The 16,259-nt window shown below is 46.7% G+C and overlaps 2 protein-coding genes across 2 annotated transcripts; one reads left to right on the forward strand and one right to left on the reverse strand.

The window, feature by feature from the left end:
• Nucleotides 1–1,483: 1,483 nt before the first annotated feature.
• LOC146436801 (olfactory receptor 5AP2-like) lies at nt 1,484–4,462 on the reverse strand. Its single transcript, XM_085063827.1, has 2 exons — nt 3,548–4,462; nt 1,484–1,495 (listed from the first exon to the last, which is right to left on the reverse strand). Exons 1-2 carry the CDS (start codon nt 4,460–4,462, stop codon nt 1,484–1,486), a joined length of 927 nt encoding a protein of 308 aa, XP_084919953.1.
• Nucleotides 4,463–11,047: 6,585 nt separating this feature from the next.
• Nucleotides 11,048–12,016, forward strand: LOC146436802 (olfactory receptor 5F1-like). The gene has a single exon (XM_085063828.1). It carries the CDS (start codon nt 11,048–11,050, stop codon nt 12,014–12,016), a length of 969 nt encoding a protein of 322 aa, XP_084919954.1.
• Nucleotides 12,017–16,259: the final 4,243 nt, after the last annotated feature.

The raw sequence follows: 16,259 nt of genomic DNA on the forward strand, positions 1-16,259 counted from the left end.
AAAAATAAATTGCAGCAGACAAGTTCCTGATGTGTTTTGCGTTCTTCCCAATGGGCCATTGCAGCACTTCTTCAGATCCTGAGCTGTGTCCCAATCCTGGAATCTCCATTTCTTGCACCAGTTCTTTTTAATTCCCTTTTTAATACCAAGAGACAAATTATATATTTCAAGAGATTAATTTATATATTTTAAGATTAGATATATTTTTAGGAAAAAATTAAATACAAGTTTTCTTTATATAGATAAAGAGATGTATATATAAAGATGCTTTTACATATAAATCTGCATATATATATAATTACATCTATACAAAGAAGTGGGACATAAAACCTCATGTTTCCATTGAACTTCCTGAAAGTAGTGGTGTTTATTTACCAGTGCAAGTCTCTTCCTTATGGAGCTGCTTCCAAAGTCATTAATTTCCAAGGGAAATTTCCCTAGTGCCACCACAGAGTGGGCAGTGACCAAACTCAAGGCCCAAGCTTGCTCAAGGAGCTGAGAGCCATCATCTGGCATCTGCCATAGTTTCTGGTGGAATTTCCCACCACTGCTCTCTATCCTGTCATTTGGATCATATTTTGGTTTTATTATTAAATTGGTTTTGCTTAGTTTTGGGTAATTGTGTGGTTTCCCCTCTAAAATAAATCATGAGGCACAGAGGAAGGAAGGAAGAACAAATGGTGGGATCTACAGTGAAGCTGAGGCCAGAAGCTAACAGGAGAGGCAGGAATGCTGACCAGGAGCAAATATGGGGTAGAAGCATTTACAGCATCCCTGAATTATTTTGGTTGGAAAAGCCCTTTAAGATCATGGAGTCCAGCTGCTAAGCCAGCAGTAACCCATGTCTGAGTTCAGCCTGTAGGTGGGAATTTCATCTCAGGGGTGAGAGCTGAGAGCCTCTTGAAGAGCCTAAAGGGGCTCCAGGAGAGCTGCAGAGGGACTCTGGGCAAGGGTCTGGAGTGACAGGGTGAGGGGGAATAGCTTCACACTGTCAGAGCATTTTGATTGGGTATGGGGAAGAAATTTTTCCCTATTGTGAGGCTGGGGAGGCCCTGGCACAGGTTTCCCAGAGAAGCTGTGGCTGTCCCTGGATCCCTGGAAGAGTTCCAGGCCAGCTTGGACAGGGCTTGGAGAATTCTGGGATAGTGGGAATCATCCCTGCCCTTGGAAGTGGGTTGGAATGGGATGAGTTTTAAGGTCCCTCAACACAGTCACAATCCCACCACACTGACCCTGCAGCTCTTTGTCTCCTGGATGTGGCAAACAAAGCAGCTGGAGAAGTTCACTTTGTCTTTAACAAGGAAGAAAGTTTCTCCATGGTTTCCCCTTGCTAATTAGTCTCTCGTGGCTCATTAAGAAGGATGACTGAAGTTGTTTAAAAGCCCTCTGAGAAGCTTCCTTGATGATTAGGAAACTTTCTTGGCAAAGCCCAGAAGATCTTGTTAAGCTGATGATTCCTTGAAGGGTGGTTGGTCTCCCAGGATCACTTCTTGCTCTGGGAATGGAAACAGCATCACTTGTGGTGGAAATAGCTGTGAGCACCTGGATGGTGGCAACTGGATGGTGGCACCTGGAGCTCAGGGCCCACTGGTGGGACCTGGAGCTCAGACCTGCTGGTGGGCTTTCTTAATTCTTCCTTTCAACCTGACAATCTTAAACTGAAGGAGAGTTGACTTACATTGTCTGGTGGGGAGAAATTCCTCCCTGTGAAGGTGGTGAGGCACAGGTTTCCCAGAGAAGCTGTGGCTGCCCCATCCCTGGAAGTGTTGAACGCCAGGCTGGATGGGGCTTGGAGCAATCTGGTCTAGTGGAAGGTGTTCCTGCCCATGGCAGGGGGTTGGAATGGGATGAGCTTTAAATTCCCTTCCCACCCAATTTTGATATCTAAAGTCTCTCTCTTGCCAAGCCCTTTGTCATTTAATTACATTTATTCCAACTCTTTTAATCCAGTCCAGATCCACCTTTCCCAGGTAGCAGCCCCCAGCCCTAAAACATCTCTTCTCGTGCCGTTTGTTTCCAGAACTGATAGACACTGTTCACCATCCATTTACTTTTCAAAAGGAGTTTAATTCCCACATGACTCCTCAGAACATGACATCTTCACAACACAGTAACAGAGGGAAAATATTCCAGTTTCCACCTTTCCCTGCCACAGCCAAGGCCTGTCCCTGTGTCCAGTCAGAACTCTTCCCACCCCACAAAGGTGTCAACAGGTGAGGGACAAGGTGGAGAAGAGGAGGAAGAGGTGGACATCTCTGCTGAGCTTATCCAGACCACCCAAATGGTGAAAGGAAGTTCCAAGGTTGCACTCAGTTTGCCCTTAAACCCACAAATAGCCTTTGGAATTCATTAGGATGGGCATGAATTGGGAGTTTTTTCCAGGCCAGGAAAAGATGAAGGATTGCTGGTCTCTCCCCAGTGCTGTGGCCATTCCTGTACCTTCTTTAATGAGCCATGATTTGGAGAACTGTTGGGTTTGGGTTTTTCAGGGCCTTTTCCACACCCAAACAGCTCTCAGCTATCCATAGATCAGGGGCTGAGGATTCTTTCACCTATGGAAACTAGACATGTGCTTAAATTTGGGTTGAAATACATCTGTTAGGTTTTCAAGATATGTTTTGGCACTTGAACACTTGCATTCCCCTTGATATTCCAAGGTGTATCTTGAGATCCCATGTCCCATTAGCTTTGATCCTTCTAAGCCAGAAAAAAATGCACTTTTTAAGCCTTTTATCTTGTTTTTTTACCAATCAAATGTTAAAATACTCTTGCTCTTCCCAAATGCTCCCTTCCACCCCAGCAGCTCTGCTCTAATAAATAACTCACAGGTAACAACAAGGAATTTTATTGGAGTTTAGGGATAAGGACAGTAATCTTGCAAGAAAAATACACATTCATCAGTGCAAAATAAGTTACAAATCAATAAAATTGTGATTTGTGCATCCTATGAGAAAGAGAAGAATAATTGGAGTAATACTCCAGAACCATTCTGAGTAATTTCTTCTGACAGCCTCGTGGCCGGAAAGGGAATTCAATTCAAGTTTGAGGCTCCCACTCTTGTTTCCTTCCATGGAAGATGTAACTGTGGGGTCTATTTCTCCAGGATAAATATTGTAATTGAGTTTTGTGAGGAACTGTGGAAGAGCATATATAAAATTGTGAGGATCAGGGACATATCCAATTATTTTAATGGATCATTTCTTACTTTAGATGAATGGTTTGCTTCCACAAAGGCACAGAGTGGCAGGACAGTGGGGAAAGGCTTTAAGCTGAGAGTAGGGTTAGATGGGATACTGGGAAGAAATTCTTCCCTAAGGGAATGGTGAGGCACTGGCACAGGTTGTCCAGAGAAGCTGTGGCTGCCCCTGGATCCCTGGAAGAGCTCCAGGCCGGGTTGGATGGGGTTTGGATCAACCTGGCCTAGTGGAAGGTGTCCCTGCCCATGGTGTGCTGGACCAGATGATCTTTTAGATCCCTTCCAACCCAAAGCATTCCAGGATTCCCTGATTCCCTGAGCTGCACTTCTTTGATGCCAGCAGCAGTTTACCATCCTCCTCCTGCACTTCCCCAGCGCTGCCTTCACCTCCCTGTTCCTCAGGCTGTAGATGAAAGGGTTGAGCATGGGGCTGAGCACGGTGTAGAAGACAGAGGCCACCTTACCCTGGCTGCCATGCCGGGACGCCGGCTGCAGGTACACGAAGAGCAGCGTCCCGTAGAACACCAACACAGACACCAGGTGGGAGGTGCAGGTGCGGAAGGCTCTGGCCCTGCTGGGCACCGAGCACATCCCCAGGATGGTGTGGAGGACGCGGCCATAGGAGAGCAGGATGACCACACCGGTGCCCAGCCCATTGGCCATGACCAGGGCAAAGATGGTGACCTCACTGCCATGGGTGTCAGAGCAGGCCAGCCTCAGCACAGGGCCGGCATCACAGAAGAAGTGGTCGACCCGGCGGGGCCCGCAGAAGGAGCCCCCAAAGGTGCAGCTGGTGTAGATGAGGGCGCTGAGGGAGGCCACGAGGTAGGACCAGGCCACCAGCTGCCAGCAGGCGCGGGGGGACGCGGCCATGGCGTAAAGCAGGGGGTGGCAGATGGCCACGAGCCGGTCGTAGGCCATGGCAGCCAGGAGGTGACACTCGGCTGTGGCAAAGAGAGCAAAGAGGTGGAATTGTGTCACACAGCCCGCCCAGGAAATGGTTTTATTCCCAAACAAGAGGCCCGTGAGCATTTTGGGGGAGATGACGGTGGAATAGCAGACGTCAGCCAGGGACAAATGAGTGAGGAAGAAGTACATGGGGGAGTGGAGGCTGCGAGAGACCCAAACCAAGAGCATCAGCCCGATGTTCCCCACCAAAGTGATGATGTAAATCAGCAGAAAGAGCCCAAAAAGAGGGGCCTGAGCCCAGGGAGTGTCTGTAATTCCCAGGAGGATGAATGTGAGCTGCGTATGGTTTCCTCCCATGGCCAGGTGTTACCTGCTGAGACAAAGAGAACAAATGCATCAAAATGGTAAACCTCAGAGTTTCTCTTTTGGGCCATATTTAACTGCAATCAGTCACTGTTTTAATTGCCACCTCTTGGTATATTCCATATATTTTCCAAAAATAAATTCTAAACTTTTTTACTTACCAGTTGAGGTGCTTAGAAAAGAACACGTATCTTAAAGCAACACGAATGGCAAATTTGCTTCTTTGTGCTCAGATGCATAAAAGTTTGGATTTATTCCATAAAAGAATCAGATATTTATTCCCTTTTGGTTTGAAAGAAATTTGTTTCAGAAGTTACCTTGGAGGAACCTCATCAGAGATCACATAAACCTGGAGCAGAAGAAAGTCCTAATCCAAGTGAAATCCCACATTACATCACATTAAGAACATTTTCCCTTGGCTTTTATTTATTAATGCAGTCTATCAAACTGTTATATATCATTCATACTGGGTAAAATTCACATTGGTAAATTCATGTTTTATACCTTTCTGAGCTCCAGCAGGCTGAAACATCCAAAAACCATGGGAATGAAGATAAAACACTGAAATGGGAATGAATTTTAAAATAATCCAATTCCAAAGGCTGATTTAACAACTGTATTCTGCTGACAATTCTTTATAACTAAATAAGACTCACCCTTAATACTTCCATAAATCCATTTATGTTGCTTCAGCTGCCTAAGAAAAATAAAAACCAATCTGCACAAGCCATTACTCCCATTTATTATAAAAACTCCTACTTTTGCAAGGCTGTTTTCTGACAGAGACCCAAGAAAAGGGGATGGGAGGATATGAAGAAGGAAGTCAACTTCTTTCTCTTGGATTTACAGCTCCTCCTGTGCCCTCGCTGTGGTGATTGGAGCCAAGGGTTTATCCCAAATGCAGCAGAGAACATCCAGGCTGATGTGGAGAGAGACGTGCTCCTTCCCTGACTCCAACAGCTGAGCCTGTGGGTGGCAGGGCTGTAAATATGTTCCCTCTGCTCTCCTGGGATAAAACCCTCGGTCCTCCTCATGGCAGAGCAGATAAACAAAGAAAAGAGCAAACAAAAAGGGGTAACATGGAATTCTGAAACCCATTGTGCTCCAGGGATCTCAAATCTCTCATGTGCAGGAGCCACCAGGACACATGGCAACAGCAATGACCCGCTGGTCAGAGAGTCCCCAAGTGTCACACAGAGCATCTCTAGCCCCAGCTCTGGAGCTGCTGATGTCCCTCTGTGGACACCCAACAGCTCAGTTTTCCTTCAAGGATGAGATTATCCACCTTGAAGTGCCTGCAGCCTGGATGTCCTACCTGAGCAGGTGGCTCTGGACACTTGGAGGCAATGATTAATTGTCTCAGAGTGAACTAATCTGCATTAATCACCCCATCTGGGGGCTCCATCCACACCCTTGTCCCACAAACTCTATTGAAGCTCAGCCCAAGGAGTTTGTTCCCCTCAGGAGTTATACTGGAGAAGTCCTGGTTGTCAGTTTCACAACATGTGCACATCCCTGCATTCCTTTTATCTGCACCTTGCCTTGATCAGGGACCCAACTCAGACCCCAGGACTTAGTTGGCTTTCAGAAGTTTCAGTGTCCTGGAGTTCAGAAAAGAGTATAAAACATGAATTTATTGTTCTGAACTTTATCCAGTGTGAGTGATATATAATTTAACGGTTTGATAAACTGGATTAATTTTGTTGTTTTGTTTGGTACCTTGGACCTGCCTCGTCATCACCTGCTCACTTGGTGGCCTGGAGTATTGGCTGAGAGAACATCAGGAGACTTGGAATAAATCTGGTTGTTATTTATAAAGCAAGCTGGAAGGTGGAAAAATAAGGTTTTGGAGGAAGTTGGTGGTAATTTGGTGCAATACAGTCCTGGAGAGAGATAGGGTAGGTCTGATGTGGAGGAGAAATGGTCATGAAAGCAAAAATTGCCATTTTTCTGGGAACATGCACAAAGGGAGAGGAAGGATTTAATGATAAACAGTTCAAAGGTTTATATTTAATTACTTGATAATTATTTTGCTTTTTTTACAAGTTGTTTTGCCTTCTTGGTTGTTCTTTTCCAAGTATCAAAAGTTTCTTTTGGAAATAACTGGATTTCCTGGGTTCATTTATTATTTTGAGAAAAGAGGGGCTGTTTGAAGTTGTGCCTGGAAGAATTGGTAATATAGCAGGAACTAATGGGAATCAGTGGTGAAATGTTGGCACAGAAACTCACCAAATTCCAATGCTGATGTTAAAATATCATTGTTTGCAGAGCTACACCCAACCAAAACATCAGTACCAGCTGGGTGATCTTTAATGCCCCTTCCAACCCAAACAATTCCAGGATTCTATGTGGCCCTGTGTGGTCTCCTTTGGACATGGAACATCCTCTTCCAGGCTGCCTGGAGTGTCTTGATCCCTCTAATTCCACCTAAGATATCAGAGGATGTGCTTCACATTACTGCTAACTGATAGATAAATCCCATCTTTGGATCAAAACTGTGTTTTGTGGGCAGCTGAAATATTCCTGGGAATACCTGGAGCAGAATAAGAAGGTTTAATGGACTCTGGATTGTGTTCAGACAGGTAAATCAGCAGACCTGTGCAGGCCTGCTGGTGCCAAGGCAGGAGTAGCCTGGGATCCTTTTGGGTTCATTCATTACCTGGAGGCTTGGAGCAGCCCTCACCTCCTGTAATCCCAGCTGGCTGCTCCAGGGATCCATCCAGAGCTCATTAGGACAGCCTAAGCTGCTGGCAATGGACACCTGGAGCAAACTCACCCACTGACCCTGAAGTAAAGTTACATTCACTTGAAAAATTAAATAATATTTCTATTAAAGGTTATTTTGCTGTTGGAGAGGTTCTTCAAGAAACCTTCAATGATCCCAATGCTCCTCTGGTGAGGTAAGAATTGGATTTTTGTCTTTAATCCTGTAAAGATTTAATGGGTTTATTCTGATTTGTCATGTTACCAGGGACAGGGAATTCTGTCTGCTCTTTTTTCCTCTTCCTCGTGGCAGAACTCTCATCCATACCTCATTTTCAGCTGGAAATGAGGTGGGATTCGAAGAGATTTAGGAGGGAGAAGAAAATTCAGTAACATGTGGATGTTAGTGCACACGTTTAACTCAAGAATATTTTGCATTTTATATCTAAAAGTATTGTATAATATACATTTAATGTTGGCTTTTAATATCTAGATATAATTTTGGATCAGAAAGGACATCTAGGAGATCTCTGGCCTTAGGAAGGCAAGTTATACATTTATATCCATAGGTATTTATGGATATGGGGCTTGGAGCAACCTGGCCTAGTGGCAGCTGTCCATACCCAGGGCAGGGGATGGAACAGGATGATCCTTAAGGTCCCTCCCATCCCAAACTCTTCCAGGATTCCATGAAAGGTGTCAGGATTCCCTGTATAGAGGTTATGTGGGTTTAACAAATGAGACATTCTGGAATTCTGTGATTTCTGGGCTGGATCAGAGAGGTACCTCCAATGAAAAGCCCTTTTTAGGAAAGATGGAAATACAACATTCAAAATGGATTAATTTGCAGTTTTGATGCAGTTTGGAGATAAGGAGATATCACCCAAAAGCTAAGTCAAAGAATTAATGAATACATTGCTCCATATTTGAAACCAGGATACATTTGCAGGTTCAATTGAACAAATCACCTTTGCCCTGTCCTTTTTCCACCCCCAATTTCTGCCTTTCAAAGACTTCAAACAAAGCTCTAATTAGTTTTCCACTTTAGGCCCATGGTGGTTTGTTAAAAACAAAGTCAGGAATATTATCAGTGGAGTTTGCATCTGGAGATTTGCACTAAGGCAGTGGGGAGAAGGGACTGAAAAATAACAAAGCAAGACAAGGAAAAATCCTGAACAACCTGAAATAAAACAATGGAGGGTGATAATTACTCTAAACTTCTTTATTTTAGGCAAGAAATAACTCCTGAAAGAAATTTCAGCTCCCTCATTTCTCCATATTTTGGATGGAAACTTGTTAGTGGTGAGGATGACAAATCAACCTGTTTTGTGGATGTCTTTTCGTTGTCCAAAGTTGCATTTCATCTCCTTCTGAATGAAATTAATTCTTGTTTTTACACGAACAACTTCTTTTTGCTCCTTCTGTGCACCATGGCTCTCTGTAGTCAATCCCAAGGGATGTAAAAGAGCTATGAAAGTCCTTTTGAGGTACAAAATGGAGCACTGGAAGAGGGAAAAGAACAAAGATATTGATCAGGATTTCCTGTACATCTCTACCATCTATTGGACATTGCTGGGAATATCATCTCCTTTTCATTTTAGATAAAAACTCATTTCTCCTGATTTTCCAGTAAGCCTTGGGAAGAGAAGTGTCTTGTTCTTGCTCAGGAAACTGAGAAATAGGCAAGGAATAAAACAACAGCATCATGTGGCTGATCCCACCTGGACATTTTATTTTCCAAGCATCAGCTCCTGAACCTGTTGAAAATACTGGATGTTTGAAGTTCTCCTAACATGTGGAAATGATGCTTTGAACTGCACTTAATTTTTGTCTTAGGGTAATTTTCAATGGATGCTTCAGGTGCTCTGAATTCATCAGGTGGGGTTAGATGGGATAGTGGGAAGAAATCCTTCCCTGTGAGGGTGGAGAGGCCCTGGCAGAGATTTCCAGAGAAGCTGTGGCTTCCCCTGGTTCCCTGGAAATGTCCAAGGCCAGGTTGGACAGGACTTGGAGCAACCTGGTGTACTGGAAGATGTTCCTGTCCATGGCAGGGGGATGGAATGGGATGATCCATAAGGTCCCTTCCAACCCAAACCATTCCCTAACATAGATATTGCCATCAACTTCCTTTGGGGATATTTTTAGCATGTATTAAACAATTAAGACCAACATTTTCAAGCTGTTATTTTTCAAATAACAGCTTCTGCCACTGTTAATTTAATAATCATCATATCTTGACTTGGCAGTGGAGGATCCTGGGACTCCTCAGGGCTTGGCTGCCCCTCGCTTGGTCTGACAGTTCCCTGGAGGGTAAGATGTTGTTCCCTGACTTGTTTTATCCCTGGCTCTGTGAATCCTCCACAGAGCAAAGCTCTGCAAACACTGGTGTTACATGGGAGAAGCCCTGGGGTATCTCTCCAGCTGCAGCTGGGAGCAGCTGGAAGTACAAACACCACTCCAACCATACCTGGGAGCAAAGAGGAGCAAAGCACTGCCTTCAGGTAGGTTTAGATGGAATACTGGGAATGAATCCTTCTCTGTGAGGGTGCAGGCTGCTCAGAGAAGCTGTGGCTGCCCCATCCCTGGAAGTGTTTAGGGCCAGGTTGGATGGAATGATCTTGGTGAGTCCCAGGGCAGTTTGTCAGAGGCTCTTCTACTGCTTTGCCCAAAGATCTTACGGAATTTGAGTAGGAAAGTGGGTGCCACAATGGAGATCCTCACCACACAAGGATGAATATTCCATTAGTTATTCCACACCAACCACCAGCCTCTCAGCAGGGATAGAACATAGTCCATGAGTTTTAACCGAATTTATTTCCATTCCAGGTCTCTGATCAATCACACAAAGTGAAGCTGGTTGGGTAAGGAAAAGTGAGACTGAATTTTAGTTAAGGAAGAAATTGAAGTCAATTCTCTGACTGCAGCAGTTGGATGCTTCCTCTGGGGGGAAATTCAGCCCCAAATATTTGGTTTTCCTGATTTTTAACACCTCTGGCTCTGCCTCGTGGGTGATGAAAAGCAGCTCTAAATGCTTGTTAATAACTCCAGGAGATCACAGAACACCTGAAAGGACACATCAGGTTCTGGGGTGAAACTCAACCCTTCAGCCCAGGCTTATCCAACAATGAGGATTTCCAGGTTTGGATCCATTTGTCAGGAGCCAGCGGTGCCTACTCTTGCTTTACTCCCTGGTGTAACTCCAACAAGCCATGGTTATCCAGGTGAAGAACCCATGTTTATTTATTCTGTCTGTTGTAGAATGGGATTTTAGGAGCTGCTGATCTCTCACTGGTGAGCAGCAAGATGGACCCTGAATTTATGTTTTACCTCCAAATTAAGCATCATATCTAAAGCAAAGTGAGGTAAGACAAATCCCAGCTCTTATTCCTACAGGGAAAAATATACTAAGGAAAAGCCCATTTTCCAATGCTTCCACCTAGAAAATCTCATCCTGAGACATGGGGAGCAGGTGTTTATTCTTCAAGTGCTCAGGTTGAATAGGGAATAATCAAAAGATGGGAAATAATTCTGTTTTCCCAGCAATTATCAGGAAAATCATGGAATTTCATATGTGAGCGGATTGAGAAGAATTAGGAGGAAGCCCTGCAATTTATTTATGATTTATTCTGGTAGGGTATTTCCCTCCTTAATGGCTTAAATATCTATCTGATTCCAAATATGTTGGCTGAATGGGCATAGTGGTGCCAGGAACTTGTGTTTTTTCTTTTTCAAGGAGAATTTACCTTTTATTGACTGAAGGCTTTGTAACTGCTTTACAAAAATTGACATTCTTAACATTGTCGATGGATTTATATGTATTAAACATTTAAATCTAAAGACATAAAGCAGCCAAACTGAATGTATAAAATGTTCAATATGGGTAGAGAAAATGAGACATTTGCATCTGAATTTATTCTCCTGGGCTTCACAGACCTGCAGGTGATGTTTTTTGTCCTGTTCCTTGCCATCTATGTGGTCACTCTCATGGGAAATCTGGCAGTCATTGCCTTGATCCAGATCAGTCGGTGCCTCCACACCCCCATGTACTTCTTCCTGAGCCACTTGTGCCTCCTGGACATCTGCCACTCCTCTACCATCATCCCCCGGACCCTGAGGGATTTTTTGGCAGAGAAGAAGGTGATTTCCTTTGCGAGTTGTGTCGCCCAGCTCTTCTCCTTCGCCACCTGGGCCACCACTGAGTGCCACGTGCATGCCGCCATGGCCTACAACCGCTATCTGCAGGCCCTGCTCTACTCCATGCTCATGTCCCAGGGGATTAGCGCCTGGATGCTGGCTGGGGCCTCCCTGGCTGGAGTGATCAGCTCCACCCTCCACACGGTTTCCATATTCCATGCCCTGTTCTGCCACTCCTGCGCCATTGACCACTTTTTCTGCGATGGGCTCATGCTGCTGGCCCTGTCCTGCTCCGACAGCCGTGCCAGCAAGGCTGTGGTGGCTGCCGTGGTGGGGCTCAATGTGCTGAGAACCATGGCCTTCATCCTGGTGTCCTACTCGTCCATTGGCAGCGCCACCTCAGCAGCTGGGCGGCACAAGGCCTTCTCCACCTGTGCCTCCCACCTGGCCTGCGTCACTCTGTACTATGGCAGCACCATCCTCACCTACCTGCGGCCCAACTCCAGCCGCTCCTTGGGGCAGGACAAGGTCACCTCCCTGGTGTGTTCTGTCACTGTCCCCATGCTGAACCTGTTTGTCTACAGCCTCAGGAATACAGACTTGAGGAACGCCATGAGGAAAGCAAAAAGTAGGATCCTCACTTCCTGGTCCATCCATGGCTCCCGGTTGGCTGAAAGGAGAGGACAACCCTGCTGTGGTGAGGGGTGTTAGATTTTGGACTCTCAGGAAGAGGGGCTGGAAATCAGACCCTCAGGAGTCCAGGGTCACAGTCTGGATTCATCTTCCAAGCCACTGGGGCCATGATCTCCCTGCAGCAGCACCATAGGGAAGGCATGAGACATCTCCTGGCATTGTCCAGAGTGCAGGACCAGAGGGGGCATGTGGCAGAGGAGTGCTGGAGTGGGAGACGAGGCACCATCCTCCATTCTCAAGGACTTTCCCTGTGCCAGAGCAAGAGTTGGGGGTACTCCAGTCCTGTGAGGTCTTGTCCTCTCCTGATTTTCCCCCCTTTTTTAGGGGTGATGTCCATGTGGAAAGGTCTTTATGGAAGCACCGAGGTGCTGGCCAGGACACTTGGACTGGGACTGTGCCTTCTCTTGAGGGGAGGAAAAGGGAAGTGGGGAGTCTGGGGTGTGATGGTGCCAATGTCTGTGGTGGGGGAGCAGGTGAGTGGAAGATGAGGGGGGTCAGGTGGGGTCCCCCCACAAAGGAAGATTACTTCCCAAAAATGGCCAAAAATTTATGAGGGGTTTGTGTGTAAAATACTGAAAACTGTAAAGAATCTCCCTTTTATACACATTGAGAAATAATATCAATTTCTACATCAATTGATTTCAAAATAAAGCCCCGTATCTGTCGCTGTTGAGCAGCTAGCAGAGTGATGAAGGCACCAGTTCTCAGTGGCAAGAAGGAATGACCTTTATTGTTTTGATTTCATCACATATATAGAGTTCTCAAAAGTCACCCAGATTGGTCAGTCAGAAGCCTTCCCCCAGGCCTGATTGGCCAGGCCTGCACTGTCCAAGTTCTGGGACACTGTTCCAATAACATCCAAACTTTATCTTTATTTATAAAACACAAGAAGAATTCTCGTGGGAAAAACCTGTGCTAGCCACACGTATCTGTCTGTGTTATTGACAGGATTTAAGACTATAAGGCATTCTGATTACAGATCAGAAGGAAGTAGGGCAGGTGTGGGGAGCCCGGGGAGCAGTGGGGCTGGCTGGGGGCACTGGGGGAGGCTGCTTCGGGTTCGGGGGTGACAGGGAATGGGGACAGCCCCAGCGGCCCGGGAGCTGCAGGCACCGGAGCTGCCTCGGCACAGCGGGGCTGGGGACGTTGCTCTGGGACGGATTCTGTAGGGGACAAAACGAACGTTTTGGGGGTAAAATCGGAGTAAATCTGCAGGGGAGGCAATGAGCATTCTGAGGCAAAAATGAGGCAATCACTAATGGAGGTAGGTAGTAATGGAGGTTACCTGGTAGGTAATCTATAATCATGGATTATAAAAGCCATGTGTGAAATCAAAGCTGTTCCAGTAGCATTCCTTCCTGTTGCTCCCCAGGTGTTTTCCTTATTTTCTGATTTTCAGAAAGTAACACAGTTTGGGATTACAGAGCTTTGGAGAGTTGTCAATTTTCCTTAACTGTGCAGAGATGTCAGGATCTGGAGGGCACTCCTGTTTTCCTGAAGGAAGATGCCCTGGGGAATGTACTGAAGTGGGATTTGGCTCCTGTAGAGCGTCCCAGGATGAGCTGTGGTGGGTTTGGATCCTGTGCCAGTCCTTGCATCATCCTCATTCCTCAGAGCTCCTGCGGTCACTCCGTGTACCTGCCCAGCTCTGTCAGATCCAATGATCCCTCCAGGCGTTTCATCTCCTGCTCCCATTGAAAGTGCAGTTTTGTTTGGTGTTTTATATCACCGCCAAAGCAAATTGCATTCCCCCCAAAAATGTGCCACACCTTTTTTTATCCTTTATTTCTCAAATTTGTCCTTCTATTTATTTCTCTCCCTGCAACAATAATGGATGTCACAGAAATGACAGTGGGAAAGGGGAATAAATGGAATGTGTCTGAAAATGCTGATTTTTGTCATTTGGGCATGAACTGGTCAGTGTTCAAAATGTTCAGGCCAGAGCAATATGAGCACAGGCACTGGGAGACCCAGGAACTGCTGAGTTCAGTCCAGGAGCACCTTCCACTGGGCCAGCTTGATCCAAGCCCCATCCAGCCTAATCTGGGACACTTCACTCTTATTATGTGTTTCATAAATTTGAAATTATTATATTTGTCTTGATTTTCATTATGAAACTGTTCTGAGCTGGATTTTTGTCTCTGCTCTCTTCCCCATCACACTGGGGTGTGAGAGAGTGACTGCTGGTGACCAGCTGGGGTCCAGCCGTGGCCCTGGGGCACCTCTGACAAGAGGAAAAGTGCCAGCAAAACCTCAGCTCTGGGAATGAGGAGAGCACACTGCAGGCTGCTCAGGGAAATGGGAAGCAAGGTCCCCAGGGAAAATGTTTTTGCACCTGCTGGGGTCCAACAGTGCTGCTCACTTTTGAAACGTCACCTCCTAAGGTCATTGAGCAGGCAATTCCCAAATGTCAGAAGACATCCAGGCCAGGCAGAAGGCTGGCTTGCCTGAACAAACATCTTCTCTAGGAAAGAAGATGGGAAAGGAAGCTGTGTGCCCAGTGGAATGCAGGTCAGCAGAAGAATACAGAGATGCTGATTGCAAGCATAGGGAGCAATGTGATGCGGTGAAAGCTCACATTGAAAGCTGGAGATTAAGGTGGCTACAAATGTGTTGCACTATAAAAGAGTATTCTTAAATATATTAATGACCAAAACATTGTAGCAATAATATCAGCTCCTTGCAGGGTGTGGAGGGTCACCTCACAAACGGGGACAGAGACACAGTACAGGTGTTTCATGCATTCTTTGCCTCTGTCTTCAACACTCACTCCACCCTTCCCAGTGAAAAACATGGATTAACCCATTGGACACTTCAGAGCCCAGAATAGTGCAAGCCCTGCTCAGCAACAATGTGTTCCACCTTTGTGTTTCCCATCCTGAATCCAAACCCAGCTCTGTGCCTCTTACTGAGTAGAAAGGAACCCTATCCCAGTCAAATCCAGACCAGTGCAAACACTCACACAGCTCTTGGGGAAAATCATAGTTTATTTAACACCTCCTGCTCCTCAGATCTGACCTGCCACCACATACATATTCCTCATGTTTGGTGGCCGTCTTGGGGCAGCTTCCCGGAGATTGAGGAACCTCCTGGGTCTCTTGGGGCTCGTCTCTGCCACCAAGCAAGGAGTGTTCCCAGTTGGCACAGCAGGCACAGCGTCCTGGGAGCCGTGGGGTGACAGCTGGGGGCTCCAGGATACTTGCTGCTGCACCACTTGCTCCTCCTGAGAATGCTTCACAGGATCAGGCTGCGCTGCCATTTCTCCTTCTGGGCTTTCCCAGGCCACGTCAGTGCTGAGGAATGCGCCGGGGTGGTTGATGTCCTTGGCTCCAAGGGAGCTGGCAGAGCTGTCCATGGAGTAACTGCTGTACTCAGGCCAGCAGGTCTCACTGAGCCTCTGGGAGGGAGGGAGGCTTTGATGACTGAGGCTCTCTGAGGGAACGGAGGCTCCTGGAAGGTGCTGATTTTCCAAGGGCTGAAGGTTTTCATAAACGGGGAGGCTTTCAGACAGAGGGAGGCTCTCAGAGGGCTGGAAGCTGTCGGAGGGTGTGGAAGGTCTTGAAAGGTCGAGGCTCTCAGAGGGTTGCAGGCTCTCACAGACGGGGAGGCTCTCGGTGGGAAGAAGGCTCTCGGAATCAGGGAGACTTTCAGAGGGAAGAAGGTTCTTGGAATCGGAGAGGCTCTCGAAGGGATGCAGGTTGTCACAGACAGGGAAGTTCTCAGAGGGAAGAAGGTTCTCGGAGACGGGGAGGCTCTCAGAGGGAATAAGGTTCTTGATGACAGGGAGGTTCTCAGAGGGAACAAGGTTCTCGGAGATGGGGAGGCTCTCAGAGGAAGGCAGGCTGTAGGCAGGAGGGAGGCTCTCGGCAGGCTGGAAGCTTTCACAGAGAACAGAAGCTCTTGGAAGGTCAGTTCCTTCAGAGCAACACACGTTCTCTGAGATAGGCAGCCTCTCAGGGGGAGAGAGCCCCTTGGAAGGAGGTAGGCTGCCAGATTGCTGGAAGCTGTCACAGAGAACGGAAGCTCTTGGAAGGTCAATTCCTTCAGAGCAACACATGTTCTCTGAGATAGGCAGCCTCTCAGGGGGAGAGAGCACCTTGGAAGGAGGGAGGCTCTCAGATTGCTGGATGCTGTCCCAGAGAACGGAAGCTCTTGGAAGGTCAATTCCTTCAGAGCAATGCTTGTTCTCTGAGACAGAGAGGCTCTCAGCAGGAGAGAACCCCTTGGAAGGAGGGAGGTTCTCGGAGGGCTGGAGCTTCTC

This window comes from Lichenostomus cassidix, chromosome 5, assembly GCF_008360975.1.
Source record: "Lichenostomus cassidix isolate B80296 chromosome 5, HeHo_3.0, whole genome shotgun sequence".
Classification (NCBI taxonomy): Eukaryota; Metazoa; Chordata; class Aves; order Passeriformes; family Meliphagidae; genus Lichenostomus; species Lichenostomus cassidix.

Bases quoted from the DNA above. Each gene is read 5' to 3' on its own strand.
- LOC146436801 (XM_085063827.1), bottom strand. From the start codon at position 4,462: ATGGGAGGAAACCATACGCAGCTCACATTCATCCTCCTGGGAATTACA.
- LOC146436802 (XM_085063828.1), top strand. From the start codon at position 11,048: ATGGGTAGAGAAAATGAGACATTTGCATCTGAATTTATTCTCCTGGGC.